We start from the raw sequence: 21259 nt of genomic DNA on the forward strand, positions 1-21259 counted from the left end.
AAAAGAGAGAAAGAGGGAAAAAAAGGCAAGGACCCCCCCCCTCCTCCCTCCCCTGCCCGGTCCCTTCCATCTCCGGCACACACACACACCCGCACGCACACACACACCCCATTGATCAATATTTGGCTGTCTTGCTGCAACTTGCTGCAGTCTTTTAAAGGAGTAGTAGAGAGAGAGGGAGAGAGAAAGGGAAACTGGCAGGAAGGGGTAAGGAGCTACACATGTCACATGTGCTTTCTAAGACGGCCAGGAGCATCTGCAGGCTGGATCTGGTGGAGGATGCTGCGGCAGGTGATACACAGAGGGCTCCAGTCGTTTTTCTACAAGCTGGGCTTATTCGTGAGCAGGCATCCGGTGTTTTTCCTCACTGTGCCCGCAGTCCTGACCATCATCTTCGGCTTCAGCCTGCTCAACCGCTTCCAGCCTGACACTGACCTGGAGAGCCTGGTAGCCCCCAGCCACAGCCTGGCCAAGATCGAGAGGAGCTTAGCCAGCAGCCTTTTCTCCCTCGATCAATCCAAAAGCCAGCTGTATTCGGACTTGCACACCCCGGGGAGGTATGGCAGGGTGATTCTCCTCTCCAAACCCGGAGGCAATATTTTGCATCAGGCTGATGTGATCCTGCAGATCCACCGAGCCGTGCTGGAAATGAAGGTGAACTACAAAGGCTATAATTATACTTTTTCCCATCTGTGTGTGTTGAGAAATCAGGATAAGAAATGCGTGCTGGATGATATTATTTCAGTGCTAGAGGATCTGAGGCAGGCTGCCCTCTCCAATAAGACAACAGCCAGGGTGCAAGTGAGCTATCCCAACACTAAATTAAAGGTATGCTCTTACTGCATGCTTTTGCCAATTAAAGAGGCAGCACTTCATTTCTTGTCCTAAACAGCAAAGAGAAATATATTCATATCTATCTCTCTCTATCGAAATGTGTGTGATCTGGGCTTTCCTCGTGAAGCAGCTGAATCCGGTGCCTTGCTTTTGTTCTGGGCAAGGAGGGAGGGTGGGGGACTGGACGCTGCTGGAGCAGGACAAGAAGGGAGCGGAGAAGAGCCTGAGCAACGGGAGACCTTGCAATGCCTTGAAGGTTCAATACCTGCGGGAAAAGGGACAGGAGGTCGGTGGGGGGTTGAGAGCTGGTTTGCACAATCACCTTTTCCAGCCTCCCTGCTGTGGTGGAATAATTTGTCTTTAATGTGGCCAGAAAAATCTTTCCTCAAAGGCACAGTGAGGTCCTGTGTCTCCCTGCCCCTGCCAGTGCTGTAGGAGCAGCAGGAGGTTTGGGCCAGAAGCAATTTCAGGTGTCCTGCCTTCTTTACGTGCATGCAAAGAAGGTGAAGGGAAGTGGGTTGGTTTTTTTTTTTCTCTCAGTGTGAAAATTATTAACTCTGTCACTGATGGATGGGCTGGAGTTTTGGGATGGATCCCACCAGCTAGAGGCTTCCAGCAAAGTTGAAACAAGGTAAAAGGTGAAAGAAGTTTCAGTCCCCCAGTTGAAAGAATAAACAATTTGGCACAAATTATCTCAGGACTATTTCCCTGGCACACAAGCACCCATCTGCTTTCCCTCCCATCTGGAGCAATTCCGCTCACCAGGATTAGCCTGCTGTGAGTAAATAAGGCACAAAGTTTGCAGGTGGCTCATGAAAGAAGTTTCTGTGGATTACCATATATCTGCCTGCTCCCCTGGGCATTGCACCAGAGGCAAGATTTATTTAACAGAGTGTAACAAACTCCCTAGTACACTATTTACTCATGACTCAGATCATAGGGAAGAGGATATGCTCCTTCTTGTAAACCAGAGATCTCTGGGGTTGCCACTGCCCCTTTTTCAAAGAGTTCCTCGGGCATAAGGGGGGTGCTCTTGCAAGTACCAGCGCTAAGATCCCGAAGTTTAATTCGTTTCTTACTATATATTTATGAGAAAAAAAATCCCATGAAGTCATCCCTGTTCTGAAATCTGAAGCAGAGACATAGATTGATTTTATTGCTCTTTTTTCTTCAGTAAAAGTGCCAGGTGGAACAGCTTCGATTTGGTCCCGTGGCTGTAGATGTTACAGTAATTTCTTTGTACAGAGTTGTGGCTGCCTGAGTTGAGTGTGTGGAAATGGAAAGGTGTCCTTGCCACTGCTGGAAAGTCCTGAGTGCAAAGAGTGCTCAGAAAAAGAAGTTACTGTGGATTAAATATCCCTGAACAAGATTTATCTTCTAGTTTGCTGCAAAGGCAATTCCGCTATTGCAGAATTAAACTGTGTCCTCTACATTTTGCTTATTTTTAAAATTAAGAGTAAGGTAGTTCAGTGGAGAACACTGATAATCTAGACTAACAGTGTTATAAACCAGCTTTATTCAGAAATAGTCACCCTATTCTCTCAATCCAGATTAATTTTCTTCTGTAGGGACACCCTAACTGAGCTTGTCAAAACTAGGATGCGGTCACTTGCAATGTGTTTTTTTAATTAGAAGATTGCCTACAGCTCCTGTTTTTGTAAAGAGAAAAGCAAAGGAAAAGATAATGTGGTCTGGGTTAGTTACTTATTGGATTTCCAGATAATTCACACTGAGAGAAAGGTTTTCCCATAACACAGAAGTCTAACTCTGACCACTGCCAAACACCAGCCCAGCACCTTCAATCCCCCAAGGAGCTGTTGTGTATCATCTTCTGGGTGAGGGAATAAATGCCCTTAAGTATCTCAGTTTAAAGCTGGACAGAGCAGGCAGCTTTCTGCCTCCTTCCCAGTGAAAGAAGGTAAAGCTGCCGAAGTCTGTGACTGCACTTCAGAGAAAAGCCAGCAATTACAACCCATTTCTGTGGATAGGGAGAGTTCCTGCTTTTATTGAAAAAGAGAAACACACCTTGCACTATTTTCCTTCTTCTTATGTGGTAAGGGCTCTATTATGGAGCTGTGGTCAGTCCTGAACCTGGGCTGGTCTTCAGCAACAGTGTATCTGCAGAGACTCACCTTCTCAGGTCTCTTTGACTCCAGCTGCTGGGATTAAATTACTGTTTTGTATAAATTAGTTCACTAGTTCATCACTGTCATTTCTGTTGTCCCATCTACCAACAGTTAGGAAGTTGTAGGCAACATCTCATGATCTCCTACAATTATGGGTAAAATTTTGATTTAATCCCAGCTCCCACACTGTTTACTGGCCTTCCTCTCTTTGCAGCTCTGAGCAAAGGCTGTAGAAACTCAGGCCTGTATTTCTTGTTTTGAGGTGTCTCGTGTTTAACCAGAAACATCTCGGATGCTGCACCCACTTGGGTAGATAAACTTCTGTATGTTCAGAGAAGGGAAACAACCCCTGTGGCTGTATCTGTGGGTTTTTTTATTTCTTTGTACTTGAGTTGTGACACTAAGGAAAAGTTGTGGCTAAACCTCATGGTACTGCAAATAAGAGGGCCAAATCTGCCTGCCCTTATTCAGTGTGGGCCAGTGTTCATCACATTCACTGGTCCATGCCCTTGGGATTCTTCTCAGCTAAACTTTCTTGCACCCTTAAGACCCACCAGGATTTCTAGGTTACCTCATTTTTCCAAAGGTCACGTTTGCTTTGTTAATACTGATAGGTTTTGCTCTGATTTGTTCTTTTGATAATGGCCTCAGACTGAGCAAAATTATTCTAAGAACCATATGGGAATTTACAAACCATGAAGGTGCCCCAGATGTGTTTAGTTTGCAGCTGCCATGGGTCAAGTGTCGAACTGTGCTGGTCTGGGAACCACAATGACAGTGTTGAGCTGTTCCACTGCTGCTCCATCTGGGAGCTGCAAAAACCCCTTCTAATTTTTTATTTCCCTCAACCTTGTGAGTAGCTTTCACTTTGTCTCTCTTCTCATCTCCTGATGGAGGCCAAATAGGTTCAAACATCTCAGGTGAGGCTGGCTGAAGTTCTTGGCAGGTTTCCCATGGGAACTTTGTGGGAAACACTCAAGCAGGTTTCAGCAAACTGCTCTGGCTTTGAAGCAGCTGTTACTGGGCTGCAAAATCTGATGAAGGTGCTTGACTTTTCCTGAGGAAATCTGGATGTGAAGGATAATTGTTTAACTGTTACTTGCTATAGTGTTGGAAGAACTTATAGCCCTAAATACTTCTACTTTCACTATCCCTCTGTAAGTCAGGAAGTTGGTGTCTCCACTCACCAGAGAAGGAGCAGAGACACAGCACTCACATTCAGAGCAGAGACTGAAGGCTGGTTTCCAATGCCTGAGATGGGTTTAAAGCCCACTCTGGCAACTCAGGGGTCGTTGAAGGCTAGTGCAGGTGAACCAGGCTATAGGAAAACACCAGCTCCCATTGCTTTGGGGACACAGTAGCCTGTTCACTGCAGTCTGCAGCCCAGCCAGAGAGTGACTTGCCCAAGGTCATGCAGATAGACTATAGCAGAGCAGGAAAACAAAGCTGGATGCATGAAGCCTTGATGAAGACTTTTGAGATACTTCCTGGAGAAACACTGCCCATGCTTTCCTCATTTCAGGACATAAAAATGATGTTCCTGTGCTTGGGGTCTGGACTGTGCCCTAACTTGCATAGACTGGGCAAACCTACACTGAGCACTCACCATCAGTCATCAAACTGTTAAATCTCAAGTTTTTGGCATATATCAGCATTGTTTCTGTTAGTTGAGACTTCCAGAACAGTGACTGGGCATGACTTGGGAGACAGCATGGGAGCGAGCCCACTCCGGGTTGGTAAATCTACTCCATCCTGCCGATAGTGGTGCACAGTGTTCTTAGAAGTGAGCACATAGTGCCCTCAAAATGTGGTCTGAGGTACCATTTATTTGTTGGTATAAACAGAATTATTGATTACATGAGGATTATTTCTCATGTACCATGAAATATGAGGGAAAAGATTGCTTTTTGACCCTAATTCGCCTATAACCTCAGAAAATTTGCTGTCCTGTTCCAGAAAAAAACAAAAAAACTGCAAACAAAAATACTGAAAATTATTTATGAACAGAGTCCTTATCTGGAAGGGGAAAAAAAAAATAAAAACATTATTTCAGGCATTTCATCTTTACTGTTTCTTTATTTCTTTTCATGTTTATTTGCTAGTGTGTCTGAGAAAGATAATAACTGAGAACTTGCCTGTCTGAGATCAAAATAAATATGTCAACTGCTGGTTTAAAGGAACCTTTGTCAGCAGATTGGTTTCTGTAATACTGCCTTCAATTAATTAAGTATCAGTCATTTATGAACACTAGGTGAAATAGCAGCCAATAAACCAGAAATCTCTATTACCACATTTGTGATAAACACATCAGCTGGATATTGAATCTGCTCTTGCTTAAGCTGAAGCATTACTTGCATTCACTTAACATCTTGAAACAGCTAATTGCAGTTTTGCTACTGGCCAGATTCTCAACTTTTCTCACATTAACAGCTGCATTTTTAAATGAGTCTTTCTCCATTTACATTTGCAGAGTCTTTCTGACTGCTCTAAGATTAATCCCTCCTTAGATGTCCCTGAGGCACAGGCCATCTCCATGGGACGGGGAAGACATGAAACCAGAGCCCACCTACATCAGCGTAGGCATCTATGCACCAATAATAAAACACTCTGATTATTCCTTCAGTAAAATCAGTTAGAGTGTAAGGTTGCCCTAACTCCAATAAGGTTGCCCTAACTCCAATGAGCAGATGCTTCCTTAGAGGCAGTGTGGCTCTGCACCCATTTGTGATACCTCCCGTCCCAATCCAAGCATGTGGCTCAGAATCTTGTGCTCTGTGGCTGGAAAAAGCTACCAAGTCAAAGCAAAATAATGAAACGTGCAGGGAGAAGATCAGATGAGGGAGGCTGGAGGCTGCAGATAGTTTTCATCTCAGCCTCTCAGATGAAGACAGGATGGGGCAGGCTGAGCTCCGAATAGCTGCTCAGTAACATGAAAGCAAGTGGAAAATGTTTGAAGGCTAGTAGCATCTTCTGGCTCACAGATTGGGAAACTAATTTGGGGGGAAAAAAGACCCTTTTACTCTTCCAGCTGTGTTTCCGTACTGTTCAGCAGCACTGGGGAGGGCTCCTGACCCTCCTCACTTGGATGGGCTAGTGGAGCTGTGCCTTTGCTGGGAGATGTCTCTGCAGATATCAGTTCTTGAGCATGTGATCAGGCAGCCTGTCTGCTCAGTGTGGGCAAGAAGTTAAGCTTTTCCTTGCATTTTTAGGAGAATTCTCCACTTCTTCCTTTGCTTAGTACATTAGAAAAGGTCTCTTCCTTGGCTTCGATAGACCAAGTGTTAAGATAATTCTGTTTTGTAAAAGCAAGGCCAGACTATGAGTCCTGGCTGCACCAGGGACATGAAACTAGGTTAACCTGTACCATGATAAGCTATTCCAACATAAACAAACAGCAGAAAGGCAGCAGAGACCTATCAAAGTAAGAACGAGTGTTTGGGTGGTCTTTTCACTGCCGTTCTTCTGTCTGGAACTTAACTTTCCTTGTCAGTCTCAGAGGGAAATTCCACCTTCAGCTGACCAGGGGTGTAGACAGAAAGTTCCTTGGGTGTGGGGCTCATTCTTTCACATCCAGCAGTCGAGAGCAGTGGCCATATAGAAGACTGCAAAGAAAATATTCTCCATTGACCTTTTGGATGACCTTGGTCGTCTGCTTCCTGCCTTTCCCTCCCAGCTATTCCACTTTTTAGTTTTGTCAGCACTTGCAGGGGGACATGGCCTTTTGTGCAATGCCAGGCCTTGATGTGAATAATAATAAAGAAGCAATTGGAAGGTTGTTTAGGAGGAGAGAAGAGCAAGATGCAATTACAAATCCCTTCTGCTAGTATCAATGGCTCATCCCTGTGGATCTGGGATGGATGTCATCTGCTTGCCAAAGGGAGAAAGTCCAGTAGAACTTTACTTTCTTCCTAAAAAAGATAGTCCTCTGTGGACATAAAAACCCATTTATTTCCTTTACTAAATATTTGGTTAATGCTTGCCAATGTTTCTACACTGACATGGTATCTTCTTATAACAGCCATCTCTGTGTTTTCCCAAAATGTCTTTGTAGCCCCTTACTCTACTGGCTGTGGGAGCTGTTGGAGGGCTCTGAACTTCTCTCTTCAGATTTACAACAAATGGGTATTCTTGGTATCTGTAACAAGAATTAAAACAAATTCAGATACCACCATGCTAGCAAGGCAAGGGAATAAAATGGATTAGAAGATGTGACATATTCGGAGAGGAGAGGAGAGGAGAGGAGAGGAGAGGAGAGGAGATTCTCATATATGTTCCATGGTAAAAGTGAGAGGAACTTTGTAAGCACAAAATTAGATTGATATATACTGCCAAAAAGAAGTTCTTAAATTATTTAGCATCCTTTATGCATGTGTGGGTATGCATTTATATACATATTCTAGTTGGCAAACAATGAGGTAGATAAGGCTGGGCTAGGCATTTGGAAAATAATAATCTAAGAGCAAAACCCATATTAAACCTCTTCAGACATTGAGATAAAAGACCTCTATGCACTCTGTGCAGTGGTTTTTACAGAAGTCACAATCAAAATACCTGCTGACTGGTTTTCCACGAGAAGTGAATTGAGTTGGGGAAACCGTGATCTCGCATTTGTATTGAAGGCTTTTAATTTATGCAGGCCCCACATCCACTGCCCCTTCAAACTGCAAACAGTGAGACGTGGCTGGGACTTGAGCAGTAAAACAGCTTTAAATACAAATGAAAGTCTTCAACAATGTAGGAAAGCAGATGCTGTGTGTGATGGAAAGGAGAAGGGAGGACAATGAGAGGCCGAAGGAGCAAGCTATAAAGTCTTTTATACCTCTTTTTCTCACTGTATTTGTCTTGTTCTCTGTTTTCCTACCTACCAAGGTGCAAGGTGCTCATGTGAATAGGCAGGAAAGGAAGTTCTTGGAAGTGAGGCTGTGAAGCATCCTACAAAGGGAGAGAGCAGTGACCGAGCTCCTGAGCATTGCAGAGACGATCACATGCAGTGGCACATGTCATTGCCCTAGCCCTGGACTCGCTGGGTGAGAATTAGCCTCACTTTTACACTGGTCAGGCCACTTGGGAGCAGGAGCTTAAGGTGAGGTACTGGAGATCTTTGATGACACTAGCAAGGGTGAGCTGGTGGCGGCAGGAAGATTTCCAGCTAAAAAGATTTACTGTGGAATCAGCTCAAGGGCAAACTGGCAATCATTTTTTTGGTGGCAGCTCCGGTATGAAATTTTGCTGAAGTCTTTTCTTCTCCGTAGCACCACTCATACATTGGTAGGCAACTCCTACACAACAGCATTTCTGCATGCCCTGTGATACTCTGCGAGACACCAGACAGCACTCACAGCTGTGAGCTGGCCAGATCAGCTTTTCTCCCCAGTTTCATGCTTTGCCACCAAATACACCTTCCTCCAGTCCACTCTTGCCAGCAAACTGGCATCACAGCCAGTGAACTGCTGGGTGATCATGGGTTGTGAGACTGGCATGTCACTAGCTGGCTAATTTGCAGAAAGTTTTGGTCTGATAAAGGTCTATAGCTAAAAAAATGAGTTGGCACCACATGTGTGTAATGTTTCCTGAGTACATATGATGGCAAATATTTGGTTTGCAGAAAAATTCTTCTTTACAAATTTCACAAGCCCTAAAGCCTGCTTGTCTGTGCTGAGGGCATCTGAGAAGGTAAAGGGGAGTCCTGCCTTTCTGCCCCACACCTTTGAAGGCAACACACACCACTGAGACTCTTAGTGCAGTGCAGTGTAAGCAAGGGTATGAAGGGGGATTAAAGATGTCTCCAGTCTGCCACAGTCATTGCCTTGTGCTAATGGTGGGAGGCCTGAGAGGCCCCATTAAATTCTTCCACAGGGAAGCCCAAACAACAGACATGTAGCCTCTCACAATATGTAAAGATAAAGATCACCTACAGGGCCTGTTCAGGGGGCATCCAAACCTCATGCCCAAGTCTGGCACTGAAACAAGACAGAAAATCTGCCCTCATATAAGACAGGGTCTTGCTTTCCTTACAACTCCTGTAATTGTTTCCCCCAGCATTACATGAGTGTTGTCAGTCTGATGGGCAGGTGTTATTCTTACCACATGCGTACTGCATTTTTGCATGTGTCAACAGCTTCTTAAAGGGTGCTACAATTCAGAGTTGACCATGGAGGGTTTTGCTGCTTCTGTTCTAAATGCTGCATTGCCTGGACTAAAGCATGCATGACCTGGCTGGCCCAAAAATCTTCAGCTGAATCTTTTTCCATCTGAAGTTACAGTGCTCTTGAAACCAAAAGCATTTTTGAAACAATGTCCACACTGCCCCTGATTTCATTTTGGAGGATGGAAAGGGATTCCCACAGTTTCATTTTGACATGCCCCTAACAAAATGTTCCAATATTTTTTTGTATTAAAGTTGTTTCTAGGTACTCTTTCAAAATTATTCCAAAAATATTTTTCTCACGTGTTATACCTTAGATTAGAAAATAAAGGAGGAAAAAAACAAAGTCACTTTAAGAGGAAGTGTTTTCCCATGTTCAAACTTTAGGGAAGGAAAATCGCAGCAAAATAAAGTCACCCAACTGGCTGAGGACACAGCCCAGTCCCCCTGCACACAAATTTACCCCCCAGGAGAGTGCTCTGGCTCTTGTTAATGCAGTTTTACACTGGAGACCAAGGCACTGTATTGATGGGACAAGTGATCCTGGCTTCCATTTCCAAGCCAGTTTAGTTTGTGAAAAATTGTGCAGTTCATTAAGAAGAAAGATGTTAGCAGTATTTCATGATGCAATTCCATCTCTTTGTCAGAATCTGTAACTTAAATATAAATCACCTTTTTCCTAAACATTTTCCAGGATGATTTCTTAGTGCAGATTTTAATACATTAACTAAGTACATTAACGCAGTGCTGAGTAGATGCAACATGGAAATATTCATGAGCATATTTCCCCTACAATCCACAGTTCAGTTTGTTCATGCTCTTGACTCCTTGAGTAAGGTTTTATTCACAGTTAAGCATAAAAAATTCCCTGAGAGATTTCACCATGTAGACTTTTGCATCCAGATGACAAACCCACTTCTCTTCAGGAGTGGCTGGAATGTCTGTCAGTAAATATTCTAACAGTGGTGTTTCTTTGTTAACTAACCTTAATTTTCCTGCCCATAACTGATTTCCCAACTGCATGTAGAAAACACTGGTCAGCCAGTTGGTGCACAACAGATTTGTCATTGTAAATTGCATAGAAATTTGGGACACCAGCAGAGAAATGTGAACATTTCTGAAGATTTACAAATGTCTCTCCACTCCTTTCTTTCCCCAGGCTTTGAGATTAGCACAAGCATTAGGTTTTAGGTATATACCCTAAAATAAATTTCACAACCTTGACAAGCTTAAGAGCTCCCCTGATCTCATAAAGCATTTGATGTTTTGATTTGGGGAATTCAATTTTAAAGAAAAGGGTGGCTTTTTTTTTTTTTTTTTTTTTACTCCTAGAAGAGTAAAGCTTGTATCGTTACAACTTTTACCATCTTCTTGCCTCAAATATCAAATATTGGAAGTGGGAGAAAGAGGATGTCCATGAAGGGAAATTTGTCTTATATAAGTGCCAAATGCTGTAATTGCATAAGATCCATGGTCTTTTCATCACAATATTCACCTTAAAAGGCAAGTTAAAACAAGTCATTTGTCACTACTTAACAGATCTGAACAAAGCTCCTTTACGAACTATTCTGATACTTTTGTTGTGGAGAACTCAATTACATTTTGAAGTAGCAAAAATAACAAAGAAAAATAAGGCAGAATGGGATGTGCTTTCATTTCCTTTAGAGCAGCTAGAAAAAGGTAACCAGGATAGGGAATAGCCCAGGATGAAGCTCAAAAAACTCAGATTCACACCTAAACCATTTGAATTGGCTTTTCCCACAGCCTCTTCAATAAGGATACACTGGACACAAGGGACAACATTTCAGATGTTGTTTGGTAAAGGAGCAGTCTGGGGTGTGGGATGGTGGTTTTGGTGTAGGGCTATGCCTTCAAGAATTCATATTCTGCTGTGAATTCTCCTTTACATTGATTTTTCCTATCATAAAGGAGAGCTGTGGTGCTGCTGGAGAAATCCAAAGAGCTGTTGCAGTTTTATGACCCTCTTCTGTGTAACATCAAGAGGTCAAAGACATAAAAGTTTTATAAGGTCAGTCTAACCCATTCCCTGGCCTGTGCAGGATTATGAGGAAACCCTAATAGGGAAATTAATTCAGATTGGCTTGGGTGGGAAATCAGTCATGTGGGTTGGAAACTGGCTGAAAGATTGTAAATGAGGAATCATGATAAATGATAACGTAACAAGTTTATGGAAGGTATCTTGCAGGGTATCTGGAGAATTTGTGTTAGGTCTGGTCTCATCTAACATCTCTATTAATTATCGGGAAACGGAATTGAATTGCACAGGAGTGAAGTTCACAGATAATATTAAGCAAGGAGGACATGTCAGCAGCAGCTGAGTCACAGAATTTACACAGACAGATCCAGAGCAGTTAGAAAGCTGAGCAGAAAATAATATCATTTTCTGAAGAGCTTTGTTTGCATTCTGGTGTCCAAAGGGCAAAGTAGGGTCCTCTCTTGGAACTGATTCCTGTTAGCTGAGTTCTGCAGATCTCAAAGTGAAGGTGCAGCACTGAAATGACATGACCAAGGTCAAACACAAAGTTGATTGAAGTTGGAGTTTTGCAGCCCCCAGAGAAAAGGCACTTTTACTTCTGATTCTGATACTGCTTTGCAAGTACAGACACTTCAGTACTCGATGTTCTCCTTCCTCCTTCACCTTCTTGCAGATCAAGCTCAGCAGGATACACACAGTTCCCTGTGTAGGGCTTGAACAGTGCTTTGGAGGCTGCAGAGGATGTGTTAAATTATCAGGGAAGCCTTGACGGAATGTTTCTTTTCTTTGGTCCTTTTGTTCTCTTTCTAGAATGAAACAAGTCCTCTTCTGGAGTTTTGTGCTGACTGTGGATTTTTGATGGGTGATTTGATTTGGATTTGGATGATTTCTAAAAGTCCTTTTGCCATATTGTGCATTGTTTGATTGGTCCCCAGCACTTCAAATTTGAAAATCCTCATACCCCTAATGTCAGAAATTGGCTCTGTTTTGTCCCTCTTGAATTTTGTCATTTCTTAATTGTATTCTGGTTGTGCCAGGGAAGAATTAGCAGATAGTCCTAAAACTTAGTTGAACAGGATAGTTATGAAATATTCAGCTGGATCATTCCTACTGTTTCTTGTCCAACTTCAGCATGGTTGCAGACCAAGTGTCTAGGAAAAGGCTGGTGATGTTTTTGAAAAGAATTGTGGAGTCAGGCCGTTTCTTCTCCTCTTTTTGTCCACAACATCAGGACCTTTGCTGCAGTGGATGGGACCTGGTCTTGTTTTCAAAATCAGGCTGTGACCCTGCCACTGGGGGTCCGTGATGGAGCAGTCTGTGGCTGCTCATGCAGAGGGTCATGATAGGAACACATCTGTTTTCTCTGATTTGAGCCCTTTTCTATTCAGCATCTAATCTAAAGTGGGCCCAATGTGCATAAGAGGATAGAAGGGTGAACCTCCAGGAGTAATTCATTTTAGTTTTTCTAAACATTTGAATTAGGACAGGATAAACTCACCATTCAAAAACATCATGGACCAGATAAATAATATTCATATTATGCATTAACCTTTCAGATGGTTAAAATTAGGTGAGCTGAATGCCACTATATGTTTATCTCAAATCACCCCAAAAAAAAAGTTCCATGAAATGTCTGCAAGCATGAGGATATGCTAAATCTAGAGATCTTTAGAGAAAAGGCTCATGTCAGGTGAAGCACTTCCAAAAATCCTAGGGAATAATCTGTGTTTGCACTGACATGAGAAAAAACCTCCCAGAATAACCATGGTGAAAATCTAGGGTCCTTCTCAAGTCCACTGCAACTTTTTCTCACTCTAAGTCTCTGACAGGACTTTGAAAATCTCTTTTTGGAAATTATTATTAGACAGTTTCAAAAGAACTAAAATACATTAATCTAAATAAGGAATTAGCTCCCACTGAAGGAACTGGAATTAAATGCCATCCTCTTCCAAAACAGATTGCCAGATATTGGCAGTTTATTGCAGCAGGGAGACAGAGATTTTGCATAGTACTCAGAAGACAAATGCTGGAATTCTATCATCTGGAAGTGCTTTACCATCTGATTACTCTTTGGCTTACTCTATCAGAATTTTTTCCCTAAATATTTGCTTGAAATCCAAAGGTGGCTAGATACCACAAGGTCCCACCATCTGCAGCATTTTTGTTTTAAAATTAAAAGTCCAATCCTTCCTGTTCTGCCAGAACCAAAACCTTTCCAAACAGACTATACTAATATAAAATTGAAAAATCACTTTGCACAGCAGGTGATTTTGAAAAGCCTTTTTTGTTTTTTAACATCTATTGCATTAAAGTAATTGTAAAATGTATATTTGGGAAGAAAAGCTTTAATGCATTGCAGAGAAACATCTGAAACAAGTTGAAAAGATGGTTGTTAATACTATTATTATTTACAGAGTATATTCTGCATTTCTCCAGAAGTGCTTATACACAGTAATTAAATATTCATCTTACTTTGTATCTTGAGCTCATTCTTAACAGCAGCACTACATTAACATATACGTCTAGGAACACATATAGCCTAACTTCAAGCGTTTTATGAAGGTGCCTAAACTAGGCTTTGGGGCATCACAGGATTTATGAGGGCTAAAATCCCTAAGAATGAGGTTCAATCCATTTAAGATCAAAGTTGCCCTCCATGGGTGCCCTGTTCTCTTTTCCTGGAGCAGGCAGTGCAGTAGTCCTGACATTTTCACAGTAGTCCTGACATTTCCAAGCTGACGCTTTGGTTAGGCAGCCTGACTCAGGACCTCAGAGCCTAAATTTTGACTTCTCATGTTTTGAGCTTTGTTCTGGCTGAAGAGGCACATCCAAATCAGAAACTCTCCTTGAAGATAATAGGGATTGTGTACCCAGAGTGAGGACAAATACTCAGCTGTGAAATACAGCCACCTTGAGGATGGAGCTGTTCAGGTGTGGCACAGCTGATATCTCCACCAGACTGGGGGGTCTGAGCAGAGGTGTTAAAGAAACCTTCTGCCAGATGGCAGCAAGGAGGGGATGAGGGGATTAAATACTTGGTTTTTCTTTTTTTTTTTCCCCTCCTGTTCAGTTTGCATAAACCTGGATTTTTTTCTCCAATCCATTTCACCACACACCACATAAGCAGCTGCTCACAAGCTTGGCAGGCAGGAGATGCAAGCTTAGGACAAAGAGGGAAGGGACCTCTCCTTTGGCAGCATCACCAGTTCACACTGTGAAATACAGCAAATAAAGAAAGTCCAGCACCAGAATGGGAAGATTTGTGGAGGATGGGCAGCTTCTCCAGCTGTGTGTTTCCACAGCACCTTGCACACTGTGGTCCTGGGCCCTGCCAGAACCTCACTGGGGACCAGTGATTGTGGTCTGAACCGAGACCTCAGCATCTGCTGGACTTCGTTTGTGTCCTCCCAGTCCTCCACAGCACAGAGGCTGCATCGAGATAATTTTCCAGGCATGCAGAGCTTGTTCAGTGGCAGCCCCTGCAATCTCTAGGTGAAGGGTTTGGGATGGTGCAAAATTTCCTGGTTGTCTCATGCTGTTGTTTAACACTTGTTTATCTTTGCAATGTGCCCTGTGCTGACCTTGCAAAGATACCCTCTTGCCCTGCAAGACACCCTCTCCCACAGAGTATGACTGAGGAAACACAGAAATCCAGCCCTGACAGTGTTAGTGAACTTGCAGTGTAAGAGCTCTGCAGTGAGGAGAGGCAATGGGAAGCCCAAAGAGGAGAATCATAGAATCATCTATGTTGGAAAGATCACTGAGTCCAACAATTAACCCAGTGCTGGCAAGCCCAGCACTAAACCATGTCCCCAAACACCACATCTGCATGTGTTTGAACAATTCCAGATGATGCCATGGGCTTTACTGTGGAATAAGTGGAATAAGAATTAAAGACCTGTCAGAGGATCGCACATGACAACGTCTTCATCACTATGGGCTACTAAGAACACAGGATTTTACCATAAAGGGCACACATTACAAGGTGATCTTGAGACAGAATTTACAAATATAAAAGCTACCTGCTGATGTTCATGCGTGGGTGTCAAAAATCTCTTTGAATGTACTGAATTCAAAAGTACCCTGGGCGGGAGTCAGCAGAACCCCAGCTTTAGTTAGATTTTAATGCATAAACACAGGCCTACTTAAATGCCTCCTTCTCACTTCCCCTTCCTAGATTCTTGTCCAGCACCATGAAAAAAAAGAAAAAAGAATAAAAAAGGAAAATGTCTGAAACTAGACATTTTTTTGGCTCTCTCCATCTAACAAATGGCCAAACTCATTAAAAAACAGTGTGTGCTGGAGAGAAGGGAGGGATGCTTCACGGCAGAGAAATTGCTTCACAATGCCAAATTTCAGAATAATAAAAAAGAGGGGAAACTGATTAATTATCTCTTAGAAAAGAAGAATTTTCAACTATGAGTGTTAAGTGTCCTCAACTGTATCTGCTTTGTGCAGTGCCTTGTTATATCTTACTGAGCATTGTGAGAGTAGAAGTCCCTGCTAGGACTTGGATAAGAGCACAGCAGCATCTTGTATTCAAAGTCTGGGTTTAGCTAATCCAGTTTAGCTGTAAATTAACCTCAGAACCACTCTAGTCCCAAAATCTTGCCACATCACACTTGGCTCTGTCTGATTCTCAGTTACTTCTTTTCTTCCTGCCTTTGATAGAACATTTTTGCAGTGTTTCAGTACTTTGGCTGCTGGTCCCTGGAGAAAATAGGATGAGCAGAGACAGATAAAATTAAAGAGATATTTACCAACATAGAACATAATTTTAAAAGAAAAAAACCCACCCTTTTCTGTGTCATTATTGAAACTTCAGATTGTAAGAGCTTAAATGATTCCTGTGGATCTGCTTTACTGCTCACTTTTTAGTCTCTGCGGTTTGTTTTTTTAATATTTCCTTTAAATGAAGTAATAAAACCAGGCAAATCCAATCCCTTTTGCTTTCTAGTAGGTTTTCAAAATAGGGAAAGCAATTAGAAGAGGCACACAGTGAGATGCTCACAAAGCAAGAGAACCGACAAATATATCAGTGAAAACCTGTGTCCTCTCTTTAGAATCTCCTGGTAGGGATAGTCATTGGATCCCATTCTCACTCACCCAAAGCTCTTCAGCTTGGGCTTATGGAGTATGTGATGAAATTTTGCAAGGCAGTTTTATGTCTTCTGCTTTTCTGATACAAAAAGCAGACAAGAAAGAAGGTTTTCTATACTTTTGGTGCATTCTGCTGTTTTAAATTTAGTAATTAGAATCTTGTTTAACCTATATCTCCATGGATCTCAAGAAATCTTAAGATTAAATATTCTCAAGAGATAGAAAGAATGTTGGTCAAATGTTGTCCTGTTTACTCAATTTGGAGAAAGTCAGGACCCTCTTGAGATAACAAAACTGTCTTGGATTTCACTGGGGTACAAGATAGCTTTAATTCATTAATTTGCATACTTTTTGTTGCTAATATAATTTAAATCACTGCATTTAGGAGAAGGATTATTCTATTTAAAAAATTGAACAGTTCCATTCCTTCTTCTTCCAAGCAGCTCATTTCATTTCTTTTTTGTTGAAGATCTGGGAAATCAACAATATTCTGAAAGTCCCAAAGGCATCTTCCATCTGTGTTGTGGAAGACACTGTCTTGGTGCATCGTGGTTTAGAAATGGACAGGGACTGAAAATTTGGCTGGGTGGACCACTGGTCTGACTGAAAAAGCATTTCTTATATTTTTAATGCTCTTTGCAATTTTCTTCCTTTCCTTTGAACATTTTTAATATTGTGCTTGAGCTGTGGAGGAAATCAGAATTAATATGGAGCATTCATTGATTAAAAGTATTCATGGTATAGATTCACAGAGACTGCCAAATATGAGAGATGGTAAATGAATTCTTCAAACACATTCCTGCATATATCAGTGAGAGTGTTTAACTGTATATATCCAAATATTGGTGTTTTGTGCAATTCCCTTGAGGCATTGCTGTCAGTGATTCATTCCTGTGTTTCTCCTTGGCACAAACAAAATCTTTTGGGATGAACAGTAGCTGTGAACAAGACCACAGAGACAAGCACCTTTTCCTTTTTTTAATTGTACCTGAGCATTTTTCATGGCTTAGCAACTGGTAGAGACTTAGATGTTGTCCCAGGTTGGATAGGTTCTGTTCCAGTTGAAAACAAGATGGTTGTGTTTTAATGCCTGACCTGGTAGATTTACACACCCAGGGTAACCTACGACTTCAGAGGTCCTGCTGACATGGATCTCCTGTGGCAGGTGAACTTGTGTCACCTACAACAAACTTTGCTGAGCCACCCACCTTCCTTCTGAGAGAGCCACCCCAGCATCCCCAGGTTGCTGGGCATCCAAAGCAAGCTGTGCCCTTCACCCCTGCAACCATCTCATGTGGCTGGGGTGCAGACATCAGCTCACCTCCCCGAACTGTCTATGCCAAAGCTGTTTCACTGCGGGGCCTGTGTCCTGCTCCTGATGGAAGGCAGAGAGAGAAGCTGTGCCACAAAATGATCTCCCAGTGCTTCAGTTCCCTTTGTGTTTTCTGTGCCTGCTGCTGTCTCCCAGCACCCTTCCTACCGAGGGAGGTGAGTGATCACAGCCCACGTGGGTATTGCTCATCAGCTTCAAGGACATCACTGTGTCCTTGGGTGCACGGGTGCTGTTCAGGACAGCTGGGGACAAAGCTCTGGTGGGCAGTTAATCTGTTCCTCTTTTCCAAGAGGAACTGGGACGGGATCTGAGATGGACCAAATGGGAATCTGACCTTGTGAGTGAAGGGGTCAGTTGAACAATGAAGAGCTGGAAGATAGAACAAAGAATGAAGGAGGGTGGGAAAGGATGTAAATGTGAAATACAGTCTAGGAAGGAAGTGGAGTAGAGCTGGTCTAGGAGGGAGAGGGCTTATCTCATATTTTCATCCCAGAGGGATGTGCAAGAGAAGGAAGAAGGTGAAGTTAGAGACTTTTCTCCTTCCCTCTGTCCTTCCCTTGCCTTGACAGAGATGTCCCTTGAGGGCGGTGAAACACCGCAACAACTTGTCCAAAGAAATGGTGGATGCCCCATCCCTGGAAATACTCATGTCCAGGTTGGACATGGCTGAGCAACCTGATCTAGTCGAAAATGTTCCTGCTCATTGCAGGTGGTTGGACCAGGTGACCTTCAAAGGTGCTTTCCAACCCTGACCACACTATGATTCTCAGAAAACCTGAGGGGGTGGTACTGAAGGAACAAAGTGAGGAGAGCCACTCAGAAACAGCCTGTCCACTGCCAGAAGCTCATCCAAAGAGAAGCTCTCTAACAGCAGTCACACTTTGCTATTGCACCCTTATGAATTCTTCCATAATTTGATTTAGTCCTAGGGACATTTCTCTTATTCTCTGTTATTAATACTACAATATATAAGTCTCTTGGAGCACTTCTCACCTGTTCTTGTCTCTTTTATCAAAAATAGAAACCCAAAGCTGTTGAGGATAGGAGCAGAGGCCCAGAGTCATCAGAAAGAGGTGCCAAATGGTTATGGTTCCCTATTGGATACTCTATGTAATCTCTTTCACATAAAAATCACACTAGTGGTCCATGGTTTCCCTGGGAAGGGGATGAATGTCTGTGGGTTTGTTAACCTGCAGGACATGTCTGTGAAGGGGCCAGCTTGAGTCAAGAATGACAAGGCAGATCAGGCAGTTTTCAGCATGATAAAATCTGGGGTCTAGTCTTAAGTAATCTCGTGCCTCTGCCTTAAATGGTGAGAGACAGGCAACTGCAGAGAACAAATCTGCTTCTGACCTGTACCTCAGGATGGAGCAGATCATCCTTTGGATGTGCCTGACTCTTCTCAGTGACTATAAACCAAATTTGCTTGACCAGCTGGTGAGCTGAGCCTCATCATTGCTGGGTAGCTGGAAATGACTGAATTCTTCTTTATTGCAGCAGAGAGTTAGACAATTACTTCTTGGATAACTTCTCATGGCCACTTTCATACATTTCATTTTTGCTGTATGAACAGACCCCTTGGCCATCACTGTGTCCCTGTTCCCAGCCATCCAAGGTGCAGCTCTACCTCAAATGTGCTGCCCTCAGTGTTCACCTGCTCTGGACACTCCCTCCATCCTTCATCCATACAGAACAGCTGCACAGCGCAGGGGCAGGAAAACTGCTACATAAAAATTTATGGGAAAATGCTGACATGAATCAGCATTACGTGCTTTGTGCTGGAAAGGAATGCTGCATGAATTTTTGGTAATTGGTGGCTGTTTAACAGGGATCAACTGCTACAAGATCTCCGTGCATAATTGTACCAGGGTCAGGGACAGAAAAATCAGTTTGATTGAGGAGGAAAAACCTCCCTCTAAAGTTTTGCAGTGAGGCTGAGGGGAACATGAGCAGCCCAATATGTTAAACTTTAAAGGAAAGGGGATTTAAATTTTTTTTTTTTACCTTGAAAACAGTCAGCTGGCTGAAAAGCAACTTGCTTCATCCTAACCTCTGTGGTTTTTGCTTAATATTTACTGTGACCTACAATAGAGTAGGAATGTCCTTATCAGAGGGAGAAACAACTGCACTGATTTCACTAGGATGTTTACCACACAATGTATTTCAACAGACATTCCTGGTTGCCCTCTGTTGATCACTTTAAGCTTTTAAATAGCATGCAACCAGGACGGCATGCTTTATCCTAACATTTCTGTAATATAGCTTGATAATGAACCACCACTCCAGCTGATGAGAGGTAGCAGTTAAAGAAAAGTAGAAATAGAGGTAAATTTGCTGGCAAATGTCCTGTAGCTGTACTTGAATGAGTGATCAAGCAGTAGGGAACAAGGGCTCCTTTCCTCCTTGCCAGGGATCTGAAATGAGTTTTAAAAACCTCACCAGCCCAACCTCTGCTGAGAGGGGCACTAAGAAGGCAGAAGCCACGTCCTCTCAAAAATACCTCAAATCCTCCCTTTTTCCTATGAGAAGGAACCCAGTGGAGGCTGATGCCATTAAAAGCAGAGATGAATGAGAGTATAATTTATGTTGGAAAAGACCTCTAAGATCACTGAGTCCAGCCACTGACTTACCACTGCCAGCCCACCACTAAACCACGTTCCTCAGTGCCAATCCCCACAGCTGGCTCTCCCTTTGCTGCAGTGACTACAGTCCTGATTTCTTTCTAACTTAATGTGATCTTGGACAAAGAAAATACCCCAGCAGATGATAAGGCCCTGCCCTGGGCTGGTGCTGCAGTGACCACACAGAACCCCCAGGTGGGAGCTGGGCCTGCAGCAGCTGCACTGAAAATATTAAGGAAACCCAAAGAAAGGTCACAGGTAATTTTAGTAGTGAGGGAGTATTTCTAGTGTCCCTCTGGGCTGCATGCTGAGAGGATCTGTGCCTACTACTATTATCACTAGCAAAAGATATTTAGCTCAGTAGGAGCAGCTGGTTTTCTCTAACCTGAGAAGCCCTTAGCTCCAGAGCAAGTCAAACTTCCCATGCCACTTACATATCTTCTTAGGAAATTAAGGGTCCAAGCATCCTTTACAGATAAGTTTCCAGCCTGAACCATGGTAGGGGTTTATTCTGTATCCATCCATTCACACTTAGTGAATTTTACTGCTGAAAATACAAGGAGTTTGGATTTTCAACCACATGCAAGGTCAGGTCTGCATAAACACAGGTGGCAAATTCCATCATGCTGGGGGAAAAGGAGTGTGAACCTTTTCATGCCTGTCATCTTAGTTCTTATTCTCCTCCCTTTCAGAATCTAAATATATCAAATGGCTTTGGGGCATCTAGAAAAGGAGAAGGGAGAACACAAAAAACAATTTAATAGTGTCCATTGAAGCATAGAATTTTGCTTGGCCCTTGTTCTAGATGAAATATAACATGCTCCAGCAAGTGATTTATTTTTCATTGCATCTTTAAAGATGGTCAGATCTGGAGAGAATTACTTGCCATCAGAATCTGGGAGAAAAGACACTGTTAAGTTTTCATCAGACATTTAAAAAAAACTCAAAAAGGAAAAAGAAAGACACATAGACACAGACTGGGAATCTGAAACAAGATTCCAACCATGCAAGTGACCTTGCTAAAGATAGTTAGCATCTTCTGTTGTAGAATCTCTGGAGATACATGGGTATAAAATCATGTACAACCAATAACTGTTATTATTA

The 21259-nt window shown here is 42.7% G+C and overlaps 1 protein-coding gene across 2 annotated transcripts in view; it reads left to right on the forward strand.

The window, feature by feature from the left end:
- The first annotated feature begins 44 nt into the window (after positions 1-44).
- PTCHD4 (patched domain containing 4) overlaps positions 45-21259 on the forward strand; it is a 92340-nt gene continuing 71125 nt past the window's right edge. Inside the window, exon 1 of one of the 2 annotated variants that reach the window (XM_008641816.2) lies at positions 45-828. In XM_008641816.2, the coding sequence (XP_008640038.2) occupies positions 229-828 (600 nt within the window). In that variant the 5' untranslated portion in view covers positions 45-228. The remainder of the gene's footprint in view (positions 829-21259) is intronic. The other variant, XM_017745073.1, reaches the window with a different exon arrangement.

This window comes from Corvus brachyrhynchos, unplaced genomic scaffold (genome assembly GCF_000691975.1).
Source record: "Corvus brachyrhynchos isolate BGI_N302 unplaced genomic scaffold, ASM69197v1 scaffold116, whole genome shotgun sequence".
In the NCBI taxonomy this organism is placed as follows: domain Eukaryota; kingdom Metazoa; phylum Chordata; class Aves; order Passeriformes; family Corvidae; genus Corvus; species Corvus brachyrhynchos.